This window comes from Orycteropus afer, unplaced genomic scaffold (assembly GCF_000298275.1).
Source record: "Orycteropus afer afer isolate SDZICR_OR568_19922 unplaced genomic scaffold, OryAfe1.0 scaffold00081, whole genome shotgun sequence".
Lineage (NCBI taxonomy): Eukaryota > Metazoa > Chordata > Mammalia > Tubulidentata > Orycteropodidae > Orycteropus > Orycteropus afer.
In genome coordinates this window covers 8,220,042-8,236,720 of record NW_006921668.1, presented here as the reverse complement: position 1 = coordinate 8,236,720, position 16,679 = coordinate 8,220,042, and the positions used below count along the sequence as shown (strand labels likewise).

Sequence of the window (16,679 nt, the reverse complement as noted above, 5' to 3'; positions counted from 1 at the left end):
TTCCATTACTAGGTATATATCCTAAAGAAGTGAGAGCCATGACAAGAAAAGACATATGCACACCCATGTTCATCACAGCACTATTTACAATAACCAAAAGACAGAAACAACCTAGGTGTCCATCAACCGAGGAATGGATTACCAAACTATGGCACATACACAGAATGGAATACTATGCAATGCTAAAGAATAATGTAGAATCTGCAAAACACTGCATTTCGTGGATGAACTTGGAGGATATTATGCTGAGTGAAATAAGTCAATCACAAAAGGACAAATAATGTATTAGTCTGTTATTGTAAAAGTCAAGAAAAAGATTATCTATGGGAGGAAATTCTCTTTGTTGGTTTCCAGGGATGGACAGAGATAAGTATTGATTTGGGTGAAGAGAAAGGCAATGTACCAAATGTGAGTGATCAATATGGTGGCATTGAGGAAGACAAAGATAGAGAAAGGTACAAGGGAGGTACAGAGAACAAAGATGAACCCTTTTGCACATACAGTACTGTGTTGTCAGTGAAGGCAAACATGGGTATACGGTGGACAGATGGGTGGACAGGCTGAACTAATAGGTATGTCTATGAAGCGGGGAGTGTGCCCAAGAACATATATACGGTTGGCAGACAATGGTCCTATAAGTTTATGTGTATCATCTGAATTCCCAGGTGTATAGTAGAGCTGACAAGGGACAAGGTTGTAGTCACTACCTGGTCACTGCCAGCTACCCAGAGGGACCGAGTAGTTGAACCTGTGGGCTCAGGACCACAGTCGCAGGGAGCATCAAGCTCAATCGGCATAACATACTACACAAAACATTGTTCCACCTGCTACTTTGTTAAGTAGCGACTGGGATCTTAAAAGCTTGCAAGCTGCCATCTAGATGCAACGATGGGTCTCTCCTCATCCACAGCAAAAAAGAATGAAGAAAACCAAAAATTCATGGAAACAATTAGTCCTAGCGACTGGTACACCATCCGATCTGCAGCCTATATGACTGTGAGGACCAGAAGAATTAGATGGTGCCCAGCTACCACTGTCAACCACTTGGAAGGGGATCTATGTAGGAGATCCTGGATAGAGAGAGAGAACAATGTGGACAAAACTCAAAATCATTTAGAGAGAAAAAAAAGGTGAGGGACCAGGTTTGTTGGTCCGATAGAGCCTGTTGGAACCACTGAGACTATGGCCCCTAGCTGCCTTCAGGTCTGGAATTGAACCTACACCTGTGGCTTCCAGCCAACCCAAAGACAGGCATATGAGTTGAACATTTACCTGAAGTAGATACATTCCTTGGAGACAACAATCATGGGAGAAAGAAGGGCTGCTTATGTAAAGGGAGACAGCTCAGGGGGCAGGAGTGCAACAGAGGGTTGGACACAGGGAAGAGGTGGGAGGGGAGCTGATGCATTGTGGTAAATTGTGGTCAATGTCATGAGACAAAGTGTATATGAACCACTGTATGGAAAGTGAATTTGCTCTGTAAATTTTCACCCAAATCACAATTAACAAAAACAGTAAAATTTAAAAAATAAACAGAAAAAAAATGGGCAGAAAACATGAATACACACTTCACCAAGTAGGATATTCAGGCGGCCAACAAACATGAAAAAATGCTCACGATCATTAGCCATTAGAGAGATGCAAATCAAAACAACAATAAGATACCATCTGGCCCCAGCACTAACAGCAAAGGTCAACAAGACAGAAAATAACAAATGCTGGCAAGGACACAGAGAAATTGGAACTCTCATACACTGATGGTGGGACTGTAAAATGGTACCACCACTGTGGAAAGCAGTATGGCTATTCCTTAAAAAGTTGGAAATAGAGATATCATTTGATCCAGCCTTTATATATTAGGATATATACATTCTAGGTATATATCCTAAAGAAGTGAGAGCCATAACAAGAACAGACATAGGCACACTCATGTTCATTGCAGCACTATTTAGGGATGGCAGACAATGGTTCTACAAGTGTATTAGTATGTTCTGTAAGAATTCCCAGGGGGTACAGTAGAGCTGACAAGGGACAAGGTTGTAGTCACTTCTTGGTCACAGCCAGCTACCCAGAGGGAGAAAGTCCTGTGGGCTCAGGACCATAGTTGCAGAGGACATCAAGCTCAATTAGCATAACATACTGCACAAAACATTGTTCCACCTCCTACTTTGGCGTGTAGCTACTAGGATCTTAAAAGCTTGCAAGCAGCCATCTAGATGCAACAATGGGTCTCTCCTCATCTAGAGCAAAGAATGAAGAAAACCAAAAATTCATGGAAACAATTAGTACTCACAACTGGGCATCATGCAATCTGCAGCCTATACAACTATGAGACCAGAAGAACTAGATGGTGCCCGGCTACGACTGTCAACCACTCAGAGGGGGATCTATATAGGAGATCCCGGATAGAGAGGGAGAACAATGTGGAACAAAACTTACAATCATTTGGGAAAAAAAAAGGGACCAGGTTTGCTAGTCTGACAGAGTCTGGTGGAACCACTGAGACTATGGTCCCTAGCTGCCCTTCATGTCTGGAATGGAGCCCACACTTGTGGCTTTCTGCCAAACAAAAGATAGGCAAAAGATTTGAACATGTACCTGAGGTAGATGAACTCCCTGGAGAGAACAATCATGGGAGAAAGAAGGGCTGTTTATGCACAGGGAGACAGTTTGGGGTCAGGAGTGCATGGAGGGATGGACACAGGGAGGAGGTAGCTATCAGGAGGAAGTGGGAGTGGAGCTGTTGCACTGGGCTAAACTGTAGTCAATGTCATAAGACAATGTGTGTGTGAACTGCTGTATGGAAATGAATTTGCTCTGTAAACTTTCACCCAAATCACAATTAAAAAAAATAATAAGAAGAATAGCATACATATATCTCAGTGACTTGACTGGTGAAATGCTGTTAGGTGCCATAAAGTCAACTTTGACTCATAGTGACTCCATGTGACAGTGCAGAACTGCCCTGTAAGGTTTTCTAGGCTGAATCTTTATGGTACCAGATCAGGTCTTTCTCCCACAGTGCCAAGGGATAGATCCAAATTGCCAATCTTTTCTAGCAGCCAAGAGCTCAACTATTGTGCCAGCAGGGCTCCTTCCACTTCTTGAACAGCCTCTCCTTTTACCAGAATGAAAATAACATATATGTATTATCACTGACTTCATTACTAAGATAGGAAAATAAAAAAGAATGGCTGGTGGAATCTTTAACCAACACTCCAAAATTCCAGGGTAGTGCAAGTTAAGAGAAGGAACTGACAAAAATAATTTGAAGGTCTTGCAACCTAGCATTACTTTACTACTCTGTGTTGTGTGCCTTTTAGCCCACCTTGAGTTCATTCAGAGTCATTAAATTGCTTTTGCTAATGTATAAAACATGGATAGAACAATAAGATGATTTATAAGTGCAGTGACAGACCATGGAAAATAAACTATATAAATAAAGAGGAAGACAAAAACATAGACAGTGAAAAAGTCAATGGACTTGAGGTCCAGATGAAGGAAAACAGTTGAGGTGAGGACAACTAGTGAGTTAGAAGGATAAGAGGTGATGGTCAGGAAGAGATGCCTGAAATCAAGATTTAGGAAGCAGTAATGGTAAGGTCTAGGACAAGAAAAGCTGAGATGAGGTGGCAGTGAAGATTGAGAAAATAAGCGGTAAAGATCAATAGAAATATGGAGTTCAAAAATGGAGATGGGGAGTTCAACTAGGAAAGTGCTCATTTCACCAAAACTGAATACATACGTAAGTATTAGTGAAGAAAATATTTTTAAAATCTATACACAAAAAATACATATATAAATAAAAAATATATACACACACATACACTTTTATACACAGAAAACTATTATTTATATTACTAAATGTAGCTTACAGTAATTGATAGAAATAATATTCTCAAAGGAGCTAAATTTTCTTACCGTTTGAGATGTTTCTGCTGCTGCAGCTGCCATTGCAGCGGCTTTAGCCTTCTCAGCTTCATCATATGTAGGAAGAGATGTAGCAACACTGTAGGGAGGTGGCACAGGATAAAACTCACTGTAAGTTTCTGTATCTGAAAAGAAAATGGTAACCATTAAAACATGTGATATCATTTTTATACTGACATAACCATAAGCTAATAATTTACAAAATACTACTACTACAAGGTATACAGCACACAAATTACTCTTATAATCCTATGTTATTTTAGTCTAACATAAAGAGTCTTATAAATATTATCTAAAGGCTGATAGAACAAGAACCTCCAGGAAAAGATTTTGAAAAAGAGGTTCACATAAGAGAGGTAAAAAACAAAACATGTGTACCTTTTATTTGTCTGTTATTATACTGGCCACAGCTATATCTCATTTTTTTAAATTTTATTTTGTTGTTGTTTAGAATATACACAGCAAAACATACACCTATTCAATCATTTCTATATGCGCAATTCTGTGACACTGATTACATTTGAGTTGTAAAACCATACTCACCCTCCTTTTCCATGTAGTCAATCATCCATTAACATAAACTCACTTTCCTCTACTCCCTCTACTGTTCCTATCTAACCTTCTGAGCTGCTGTCGTCATGTTAATTTCATATACTAGATAGTTCTTAAAAGAACAAAATGCTCAAGGCAGTCATTTTCTATTAGTTAAGCTAAACTACTTGGTTTTTGGAAGACTTCAGAGGATATTTTTGGTTTAAAGTTTAAAGATTATCTCAGGGCAATAGTTTCAGGGGTTCACTAGTCCCCATAGCTCCAGAAAGTCTGGAGTCCATGATAATTGAATATCTGCTCTATATTGTCTCCTTTTGATCAAGATTCTTCTACCGAATCAAAATGTTCAATAATGTTAGCCAGGCACCATTCCCCTCTTCCAGTCTCATGGCAAAGGGAGCAGTTGTTCATGAAGGCAATCACCCACATATCCATATCCTCCTCTCCTCTTATTCCATACTCTCCCTCTTTCTCTGTTGCTTCAGGCAAATAGAAACCAACTGTCATGCTTTAAATGGCTGCCTCCGAGCTTTTAAGACCCCAGGTGCTACGAAATGAATTAGGAAGGAGAACTGAAGCACTACACAAGTTACTAGGCCAATTAACTGGCCCAAGAAACCAAGAACTAAGAAAGTAAATCACATGAGGTCGTCTGAATGTGCAGTACATAAGCAGGCTCAGCAGCTACTCTTTGCTACTGTTGTTGTTATGGTGGTATATATGTATCACCAAGTTAAAGATGAAGAAACAGAGACTCAGAATTTACTTGCCCATTATCTGACAGCCAAAAAGTAGAAATAGAAAAGTCAGGAAGAATAATAAACATTTATATAGTACTCAACATTTCACACCAAACCCAACCCAACCCATTGTCACTGAGTCGATTACAATTCACAGTGATCCCCACAGGGTTTCCAAGGCTAAAAATCTTTATATATACAAACAGACTGCCTCATCTTTCTCCTGCAGAGAGGCTGGTGAGTTTGAATCACTGACCTTTTGACTAGCAGTCCAATGTCTTTATTACAGCACCACCACAGCTCCTTAAATATTTTACCAAGTGCTTCTATATAATAAAGTACACACTCTCTTCACTTATCAACTATCTCATTTTCCAACATTTCACATTTACAACAACATTAAAGTAATATACTATCCAAATACTTCTCACATTAAGGACATACATCTGGCAGTAACAAACACCAAGTGCCAGGTGAGAATAGCAGTGGTTATGATGGTTAAAGCTATGTGTCAACTTGGCTGGACCATGATTCTCGTTGGATCAGTAATTATATAATGATGTAATCTGGCAGTTATGTAATTATGTAACCATCCTCCATTTTCGCATAATGCCAAATTTCACATAATGACCTGGTTTTTGGAACCTAACCATGTGAGAAGAGGGTGTAATCTTAGCAATTCTGAGGCTCAAAAAAGTTAGAGGACTTGCCCAGTATTACATAGCTGTCCAATGTCAGAACCAAGGATTTATCTGACTCCAAAAACTATGCCCTGATAACATGCGTAGTGCCTAAGGCACTTGACTGCTAACCAGAAGGCTGGCGGTTCAAACCCACCAGCCACTCCTCAGAAGGAAGATGGGGCAATCTACTTCTGTAGTGATACTGCCTCGGAAACCCAAGGAGGGGTCGCTATGAGTCAGGTCCAACTCGACGGTATATAACAACAACAACAACAATTTTCAGAATATCATTTTCTCCAAAATTCCATAAAACAAACATAAACATAAACTTAGTTGATGAAAAGCAAAATCTAATATATTTATTTCACTTTTTATTACCTTGATCTATATGTCAGTGTCAGCAACTGTTCTAAATTCCTATGCTAATTTAATTACAGGAGCTCTGGTAGTGTAGTGCCTAAGGCACTTGACTACTAACCAGAAGGCTGCTGGTTCAAACCCACAGCCACTTCTCAGAAGAAAGGTTGGGGAATCTACTTCCATAGTGATACTGCCTCAGAAACCCAAAGAGGGGTCGCTATGAGTCGGGTATGATTCAATGGCACATAATAACAACAATTTAGTTAGTATCCATCTTTACTTAAGTATAAGTCCTATCTGCTAAAAGATTTCCCCTTTCACTCTTTCCTTTTTCTCTTCCCATTTCCCTATATCAACCTAGTTCTTTAAATTTCTTTTTCATGAAGTATTTCTCATTCCTAAATTTTTAAACTATTTTTGATACTATCTCTAGATATATAATAGTAAGTACAGACCACTTGTTAAAAAAAAAGATGCATTACCAATTTCCAACATATGTACTTATTAAGCAAAATGATATAGGTCAATTACATTGATCAAATAAACATGTACAAATTATCCTAAAAAGAAAAAGAGGGGAAAATTAATGTAATTCTAATTATTTTAAAATTAAAAAATGTTCACTTTTATTCATTTAATTGGTGAGAAAATCTTCATGCATATGATTTTCAGGAAGTACATTTAAAAAATAAGGAAAAAAAGTGAATGAATTTGATGCAAGAAATACTGGGTCTTTTTGCACATTCCATATGGTCTAGATAAAATCTGGACATGAAACACTGGTAACCAGCAAAGTTGGCATAAATTTTGAGAACAGTAAATAACATTAATTATAGAACAAGAAATAGGAAGATGAAATACAAAGGTCTTTTATGTTACACTGATTTTCAATAGCTACTTTTAAAGTACTTTTCATAATGAATTTATAAATATATAAAATATATACAAAAGTTATCCATGTTGTTGTTGTTGTTGTTGTTGTGTGCCGTCGAATCGGCCCCAACTCATAGCGACCCCTCCTTGGGTTTCCGAGGCAGTATCACTACGGAAGTAGGATTGCCCCACCTTCCTTAGAGCAGAAAAATTATATGTGAAAAATTATATAATGACTAACTTAGCATGGTAGGGAAAATACAAAATTGTGGCCAGAAAAAGAGATGAGGATAGTTCTTTAGGATAGCTTAGAAGAATAAAATGAACAGCAGCAACTAAGATGTACCCAAGAATTATTAACATGTGCATGGGACAATATTATATACAACTTTCACCTCCACTGACACATTAATTACACATTACACTCACATATCCACCACTCATCTGTCAATTTATCATATGGTGGTGCTTGTGTGTTGTTACAATACTGGAAGCAGGATCACCTATCGTGGACAGGTTTCAGTGGGGCTTCCAGACTAAGACAACTGGGAAGAAAGACAGGGACATCCACTTATGAAAACACCGGCCACTGAAAACCTTATGATCAGGAGTAAAACACTGTCTGATACATTACTGGATAACTTTATGAGCAGAAATGAAACAATGTCTGATAAAGGGCCAGAAGATGGGTCCTTCAGTTTTGAAGGTGCTCAAAATATGACAGAGGAAGAGCTGCCTCCTCAGAGTAGAGCTGACCTTAATGATAAGTATGGGTAAAGCTTTCAGGACCTCCATTTGCTGATGAACCACAACTCAGAATGAGAAGAAACTGCTGCAAATATCCATTAATAATTGGAATATGGAATGCACAAAGCATAAATCTAAGAAAACTGGAAGTTGTCAAAAATGAAATGGAATGCATAAAGATCAAGAACCTAGTTATTAGTGAGCTGAAATGGACTGGTTTTGGATATTCTGAATCACACAACCATATGATCTACTATGCTGGGAATGACAAATTAAAAAGGAATGGTATGGCATTCATTGTCACAAAGATTGATCCTGAAGTACAATACTGTCAGTGACAGGAAAATACCCAAACGCTTACAAGGAAGACCAGTTAATACTACTATTATTCAAATTTATGCATCAACCAGCAAAGCCAAAAATGAGGAAACTGAAGATTTCTACCACCTTCTGTAGTCTGAAATTGACCGAACATGCAATCAAGATGTTTTGATTATCACTGGTGACGGGAATGCAAAAGTTGGAAACAAAGAAGAATCACTGGTAGTTGGAAAGTATGGCCTTGGTGATAGAAATAATACTGGAGATCGCATGACAGAATTTTGCAAGTCCAACAACTTATTCATTGCAAATACTTTTTCAACAACATTAACAGCAGCTATACACATGGACTTTGCCAGATGGAATAAACAGGACTCAGACTGACTACATCTGTGGCAAGAAGTGATAGAGAAGCTCAGTATCTTCAGCCAAAACAAGGCCAGGAGCTGTTTGTGGAACAGACCATCAACTGCTCATATGGTAGTCCAAGGTGAAGTTGAAGACACTTAAAACAAGTCTATGAGCGGGAAAATATGACCTTGATTATAACCCTCCTGAATTTAGAGACCATCTAAAATATATATCTGATGCACTGAACACCAGTGACTGAAAACCAGAAGAATTATGTGATGACATCAAGAACATCATCCATGAAGAAAGCAAGAGGTCACTGAAAAGACAGGAAAGGAAGAAAAGACCAAAACGAATGTCAGAAGAGGCTATGAAACTTGCCCTTGAGTAGAGAGTAGCTAAAGCCAATGCAAGAAATGACAGGATAAAAGAGTTGAATGAAGATTTCAAAGGGAAGCTTGAGAAGACAGAGCCAATTATTATAATGAAATGTGCAAAGACATGGAGTTAGAAAACCAAAAGGGAAGAACATGCTCAGCATTTCTCAAGCTGAAAGAACTGAAGAAAAAATTTAAACATCAAGTTCCAATAATGAAAGAGTCTATGGGCAATATACTTAATGGTGCAAGAAATATCAAAAGAAGATGGAAGGAATACACAGAATCACCGTACCAGAAAGAATTAATTGATCATTCACCCATTTCACGAAGTGGTATATGATCCAGAACCAATGGTAGTTAAGGAAGAAGTCAAAGCTGCACTGAAGGAACTGGCTAAGAACAAGGCTCCAGGAACTGATCAAATACCCACTGAGATGTTTTAACAAAAGGATCTCATGCTGGAGTCACTCACTCGGCTATGCCGAGTGACTTGGACCAAAAGATTTGGAAGATAGCTACATGGCCAACTGACTCGAAGAGATCCATATCTGTACTCATTCCAAAGAAAGGTGATCCCACAGAATGTGGAAATTATCGAACAATATCATTAACATCACATCCAAGTAAAATCTGGTTGTTGTTGTTATGTGCTATCAAGTCAGACCTGACTCATAGCAACCCCTCCTTGGGTTTCCGAGGTGGTATCATTACAGCGGTAGATTGCCCAACCATCCTTCCGAGGAGTGGCTGGTGGGTTTGAACCGCCAGCCTTCTGGTCAGCAGTCCAGGGCCTTAGGCACTATGCTACCAGAGCTCCTAAGTAAAATCTTACTGAAGATAATTCAAAATGGTTGCAGCAATATATTGACAGAGAACTTCCAGAAATGCAAGCTGGATTCAGAAAAGGAGGTGGAACAAGGGATATCATTGCTGATGTGAGATGGATCTTGGCTCAAAGCAAAGAATACCAGAAAGTTAACATTATGTTTTATTGACTACACAAAAGCATTTGATTTTGTGGATTATAACAAATTATGGATACCGTGATAGTTGGAGCTGTGTGTTAACTTGGCTAGACCATAATTCTGTGTGGTTTAAGCAATTGTGATGTGGGTGATTCCAATGATAAGATCATATGTATATATTCTGAGCAGCCAATCCGTTGAAAGTGAGTTTCCTTAGGGGTGTGACCTGCTTCCAGTATATTTATGGACATCCTGGGAAAAGAGACACTCTTCTGTGGATCAGGATTCTCTTGTGCTGCCTACAACTGTCCATGAGCAAACAACCCATCACTTGGCCTGGAGATCTTGGATTCGTCATTTGTTGGAGTAAATAGCCAGTATTCTGCGTGCCAACCTTGAGGTCCTTAGCCCCTGCAACTGTGTGAGTGGGGAAAAGCCTCCTGCTTGACATTTGATACATGAACTTGGGACGTGCCATCTTCTATAAATGTGTGAGCCATTTTTGTAAGATAAATTTCTCTTTCTTTACATATATAAGCTTCACTGCTTTTGTTTCTCTATAGAACCCAATCTAACACATTTGGTACCGGGAGTGGTTCTACAGAGACAAAATCATAAGGATGGGCTTTCTAAACTGGTTCTACAATTTGATTAATCGTAAAGGCACTGATGACCCTGCCTCTGTTAGTAAAGAGGGCCCTGCTAATCCATGGCATGAGGTGGCACATTAATATGCAAAATAGCACCACCAACAGATCAAGTAGTTTTGAGAAGTGAGACTCTGAGTGATCGCATATTTGATACTTTTCTACAATTTTGTCAGCATGAGGAGTATAAGGAAGCTGGTTGGTTGGTCCTATTTACACTAGACAAAGTAGTGAAAGAGCAAGATGAGCTCAGGGCTGCTGAGTCACAGCTTAAGCACTGCATAAAGACCTCAGTGTTCCCAGTTGTGCTCTGAAATAAAGCCTTACTTCTTCTAGTAACAGAGCTGATATTGCCGAAAACCAAACCCAGAGTCTTACTGTAAAGGTGGCTGAATTACACTGCCAATTAAATTACCAACCCAGAATGGTGTCTTAAGTTAAAGTGAGGGCACTGACTGGGAAAAAACAGGATGCTGAAACCTAGAATGGGGACATATGGGCAGATAGTCAGGAAGATCAGGATATGGAGCCTGTAAATTCTGTTGAATCCCTCCTATCTGAAGGGATTACTGTAAAACCATTATCCCCTCCACCTCAGTTTGATGGGATTAACTCAACTGTTCCTGCTGAGTCACTGCCTGAGGCAGAGGCCATGGAAGACATTCCTGAATGCTCTCAAGAACTGCCCCAACCACCCACTGTTGCTGCTAGACCTATAACTAAAGTTAAGTCCAAGAGAGCCCCAAAAGGTGAAATATAAAGCGTGTCTGAGGAGGTGGCACACTACACTTTAAAGACCTACTTGATTTTGCTAACATGTACAGATAGAAAGCTGAAAATATGTATGTGAAAGGCTACTGAGGATGTGGGATAATGGTGCAAGGAATGTAAGATTGGATCAGTCCTGAGTTTATTGATTTAGGCCCACTAAGTACGGATTCTTCATTCAATGTTTCATCTCAAGAGATTAGGAAAGGATCTAATAGTTTATTTGGTTGGCTTACTGAAGCATGGATTATGCGGTGGCCTACATTAAGTCAAGTTGAAGGACCAGACCTGCCTTGGTATAATGTAGGAGAAGGTATCCAGAAGCTAAGTGAAATTGGCCTATTAGAATGGATTTATCAGATTAGACCCCTAGAGCCAGAAATGGAGAGCCCAGAAGACATGCCTTTCACCAATACGGTGAGGAATAAATTAATGGAGAGCCCAGAAGACATGCCTTTCACCAATATGGTGAGAAATAAATTTGTGAAGGGAGCTCCAGCATCTTTGAAGATTGCTGTGATTGCTATGTTATGTAAGCTGGATTTTATGTAAGTGAGAACTGTCCTAACTGAACTAAGACACTTAACTACAATGGGGCTGATTGGACCCCATGGTAGTAGGGACCAAGTGGCATCAATTAATCAACAAGAGCAAGGTGAGTGTGGTTACCATAATGGACAGCAGAGTCGGAATGGTAATCAGAATAGTCTGACTCATGTGGAATTATGGCATTGGCTACGGTGTTCCTAGTAGTGAAATACATGGCAAACCTACTAAATACTTACTTGATCTGTATAGCCAGAAGAATTCTATGTCACATGAACAGCAGCCTAGATTGAATAGCCAGAATACAGAGTCACAGTCTCTCAATTAATTCTGAGACTTGAGTCAGTTTACAGACCCACAACCCCTTGAATGAAGAGGAGGTGAGGTCCCTTTGAGGAAGGACCCCACTGCATTGCCAAAAACTTATAATTATGTCAATCTTTCTCCCAGCCTTCCCCAAAGGGATCTGAGGCCTTTTATGAAAAGTGACTGTCCATTAGGGAAAAGGAAATAATCAGACTTTTGGGGGATTACTGGACACTGGCTCTGAACTGACACTAATTCTAGGAGACCGAAAGTGTCATTGTGGCCCACCAGTCAGAGTGGGGGCATACGGAGGTCAAGTTATTGATGGAGTCTTAGCTAGGGTAGATCTCACAGTGGGGTCCAGTGGGTCCCCGAACCCATCCTGTAGTGATGTCCCCAGTGCCAGAACACATATACTGAGCAATTGGCAGAATTCCCACATTGGGTCCCTGACATGTGCAGTAAGGGCTTATGGTAGGAAAAGCCAAGTGGAAGCCATTAGAACTGCCTCTACCTACAAAAATAGTAAGCCAAAAGCAGTACTGCATTCCTGGAGGGGTTGCAGAGATTACTGCCACCATCAAAGACGAATGATGCAGGGGTGGTGATTCCCACCACGTGCCCATTTAATTCACCTATTTGGCCTATGGAAAAAACAGATGGATCTTAGAGAATGACAGTAGAGTATCATAAACTTAATCAGGTGGTGACTCCAATTTCAGCTACTATTCCTGATGTGGTTTCATTGCCTGAGCAAATTAGTACATCTCCTGGTACTCAGTATGTAGCAATTGATCTGGCCAATGCTTTTTTCTCAATACCAATTTCAAAGGACCATCAGAAGCAGTTTGCCTTCACCAGGCAAGACCAACAGTATAGTTTTACAGTGCTTCCTCAGGGGTATATCAACTCCCCAGTACTATGCCATAATTTAGTCCGTAGGGATCTTGATCGCCTTTCCCTTCCACAAGACATCACACTGGTCCATTATATTGATGCCATTATGCTGACTGGACCTAGTAAAGAAGGATCAATGACTCTAGACTTATTGGTGAGACATACACATGCTAGAGGTTGGGAAATTAACCCAACAAAAATTCAGGCACCTTCTACCTCAGTGAAATTTCTAGGGGTCCAATGGTGTGGGGCATGTCAAGATATTCCAACAAAAGTGAAGGATAAGTTATTGTATCTGGCTTCCCTTACAACTAAAAAGGAGGCACAACATCTGGTGGGTCTCTTTGGATTTTGGAGGCAACATATCCCTCATATGGGTGTGTTGCTGCAGCCTATTCATCAAGTGACTCAGAAAGCTGGTAGTTTTGAGTGGGGCCCAGAACAACAAAATGCTCTGCAACAGGTTCAGGCTGCCGTGCAGGCTGCTCTGCCACTTGGGCCATATGATCCGGCTGATCCAATGGTGCCTGAAGTATCTGTAGTAGATAGAGATGCTGTTTGGAATCTTTGGAAGGTCCCTATTGGTGAATCACAATGCAGACTGTTGGGATTTTAGAACAAAGCCCTGTCATCCTCTGCAGATAACTACTCTCCTTTCAAGAAACAGCTTTTAGCTTGTTATTGGGCTTTAGTAGAGACTAAACGCCTAACCATGGGCCACCAAGCAACCATGAGGCCTGAGCTGCCCCTCATGAACTGGGTGTTGTCTGACCCACAGAGTCATAAAGTTGGACGTGCACAGCAGCACTCCATCATTAAATGGAAGTGGTGTATCAGAGATCGGGCTTGAGCAGGGCCTGAAGGCACAAATAAGTTGCATGAGGAAGTGGCCCAATTGCCTATGGTCTCCACTCCAGTCACATTACCTTCCCTCTCCCGGTCTGCACCTATGGCCTCATGGGGAATTCCTTATGATTAGTTGACTGAGGAAGAGAAAACTCGTGCCTGGTTTACAGATGGTTCTGCATAATATGCAGGCACCACTTGAAGGTGGACAGCAGTGGCACTGCAGCCCCTTTCTGGGACTTCCTTAAAGGACAGTGGTGAAGGGAAATCCTTCCAATGGGCAGAACTTCAAGCCATGCATATGGCGGTTCACTTTGCACAGAATAAGAAATGGTCAGATGTGCGATTATATATGGATTCATGGGCTATGGCTAATGGCTTGGCTGGATGGTCTGGGACTTGGAAGGAGTACAATTGGAAGACTGGTAATAAGGATGTATGGGGAAAAGGTTTGTGGATAGATCTCTCTGAATGGGCCAAAGGAGGAAAGATATTTGTGTCTCATGTGAATGCCCACCAAAAGATGACCTTGGCAGAGAAGGACTTTAACAATCAGGTAGATAGAATGACACGTTCAGTGGAAACCAGCCATCCTTTTTCCCCAGCTACTCCTGTCATTGCTCAATGGGCTCATGAACAAAGTGGTCTTGGTGGCAGGGATGGAGGTTATGCATGGGCTCAGCAACATGGACTGCCACTTACCAAGGCTAATTTGGCTACCACCACTGCTGAGTGCCCAATCTGCCAACAAAAGAGACCACCGAGTCCGCGATATGGAACCATTCCTCGGGGTGTTCAGCCAGCAACCTGGTGGCAGGCTGATCACATTGGACGACTTCCATCATGGAAAGGACAGCGTTTTGTTCTTACTGGAATACATACTTATCCTGGATATGGATTCGCCTTCCCTGCACACAATGCTTCTGCCCAAAGTACCATCTGTGGACTTACAGAACAGAATGCCTTATCCACCGTCATGATATTCCACATAGCATTGCTTCAGATCAAGGGACTCACTTCACAGCAAATTAAGTGTGGCAATGGGCCTATGCTCATTGAATTCACTGGTCTTACCATGTTCCTCACCATCCTGAAGCAGCTGGCTTGATAGAACGGTGGAATGGCCTACTGAAAACACAATTACGGCACCAGCTAGGTGGCAATACCTTGAAGGGCTGGGGCAATATTCTCCAGGAGGCTGTATATGCTTTAAACCAGCATCCAATATAAGGTGCTTTTTCTCCAATAGCCAGGATTCACAGGTCTAGGAACCAAGGGGTGGAAATGGGAGTGGTACTACTCACTATATCCCTAGTGACCCACTCAAAACATTTTTGCTTCCTGTCCCTGCCACCCTATGCTCTGCAGGTCTGGAGAGCTTAATCCCAAAGGGAGGAACACTCCCAACTGGACACACAATACTGATTGCATTGAACTGGAAATTAGGAATGCCACCTGGTCATTTTGGCTTCCTCATGCCTCTGGATCAACAGACAAAGAAAGGCATTACTGTACTATCTGGTGTGATAGATTCTGATTACCAAGGAAAAATTGGATTGACATTACACCAGTTACCAAAGACTGGACAATATGTGGGATGACATACAAGAAAAGAAAAGGTCATTAAAAAGACAGGAAAGGAAATAAGACCAAAATGGATGTCAGAAGAGACTCTGAAAAGTGCTTTTGAACTGAAGTTGTCAAAGACTTCCAGATATCTTTACAGAATTAGATTGCCCAGTCTTCCTTCTGCCAACCTTCTGGTTAGCAGTCAAATGTCTTAGGTACTAAGCCATAAGAGCTCCTTATGAAGAGATTCATGTTTGTACTCATTCCAAAGTAAGGTGATCCAAAAGCATAAATAAATTATCAAACTGTATCATTAATATCACACGCAAGTAAAATTTTGCTGAGGATAATTCAAAAACAGCTGTACCAGTACATTGACAGGGAAAGGCCAGAAATCAAAGCTGTATTCAGAAGACGCCATGGAACAAGGGTTATTACCTTATCACTCAAATGGAACCTGGCTGCAAAGAGTATCAGAGAGATGTTTACCTGTGTTTTACTGACTATGCAAAAGCATTCAACTGTGTGGATCCTAACAATTATGAATAACATTGTGAAGAATAGGAATCCAGAATACTTAATTGTGCTCATGTGGAGTCTTTATGTTTATCAAGAGGCAGTCATTCAAATAGAGTATGGGGATACTGTATGATTTAAAATCAGGAAACGGGTGCATCAGGGTTGTAGCCTTTCACCACACTTATTCAATCTGTATGCTGAGCAAATAATCTGAGAAGAAGGTCTTTATGAATAAGAATGGAATCAGGATAGGAGGAAGACTCATTAACAACATGCTGTATGCAGATGACACAACCTTGCTTGCTGAAAGTGAAGACAATTTAAAGCACTTAGTGATGAAGATCAAAGACTACAACCTTTAGTATAGATTACACCTCAGCATAAAGAAAACAAAACTCCTTACAAGTAGACCAATAAGTAACAACAGGATAAATGGAGATAAGACTGAAGTTGTCAAGGGTTTCATTTTACTTGGATCCACAATCAACGTCCATGGAAGGCTGTTGTTGTTGTTGTTGTTAAGTGCCGTCGAGTCGTTTCCGACTCATAGTGACCCCATGCACAGCAGAACGAAACACTGCCCGATCCTGCGCCAGCCCCACAATCCCTGCTATGCTTGAGCCCATCATTGCAGCCACCATATCAATCCATCTCGTTGAAGGCCTCCCCCTCTTTCGTC

At 40.6% G+C, this 16,679-nt stretch overlaps 1 protein-coding gene across 1 annotated transcript in view; it reads right to left on the bottom strand.

Moving 5' to 3' along the window:
• Positions 1-16,679, bottom strand: part of NDFIP2 (Nedd4 family interacting protein 2) — a 113,344-nt gene that overhangs the window by 43,872 nt on the left and 52,793 nt on the right. Inside the window, exon 4 of the mRNA XM_007941521.2 lies at positions 3,922-4,055. Within this exon, the coding sequence (XP_007939712.2) occupies positions 3,922-4,055 (134 nt within the window). The remainder of the gene's footprint in view (positions 1-3,921; positions 4,056-16,679) is intronic.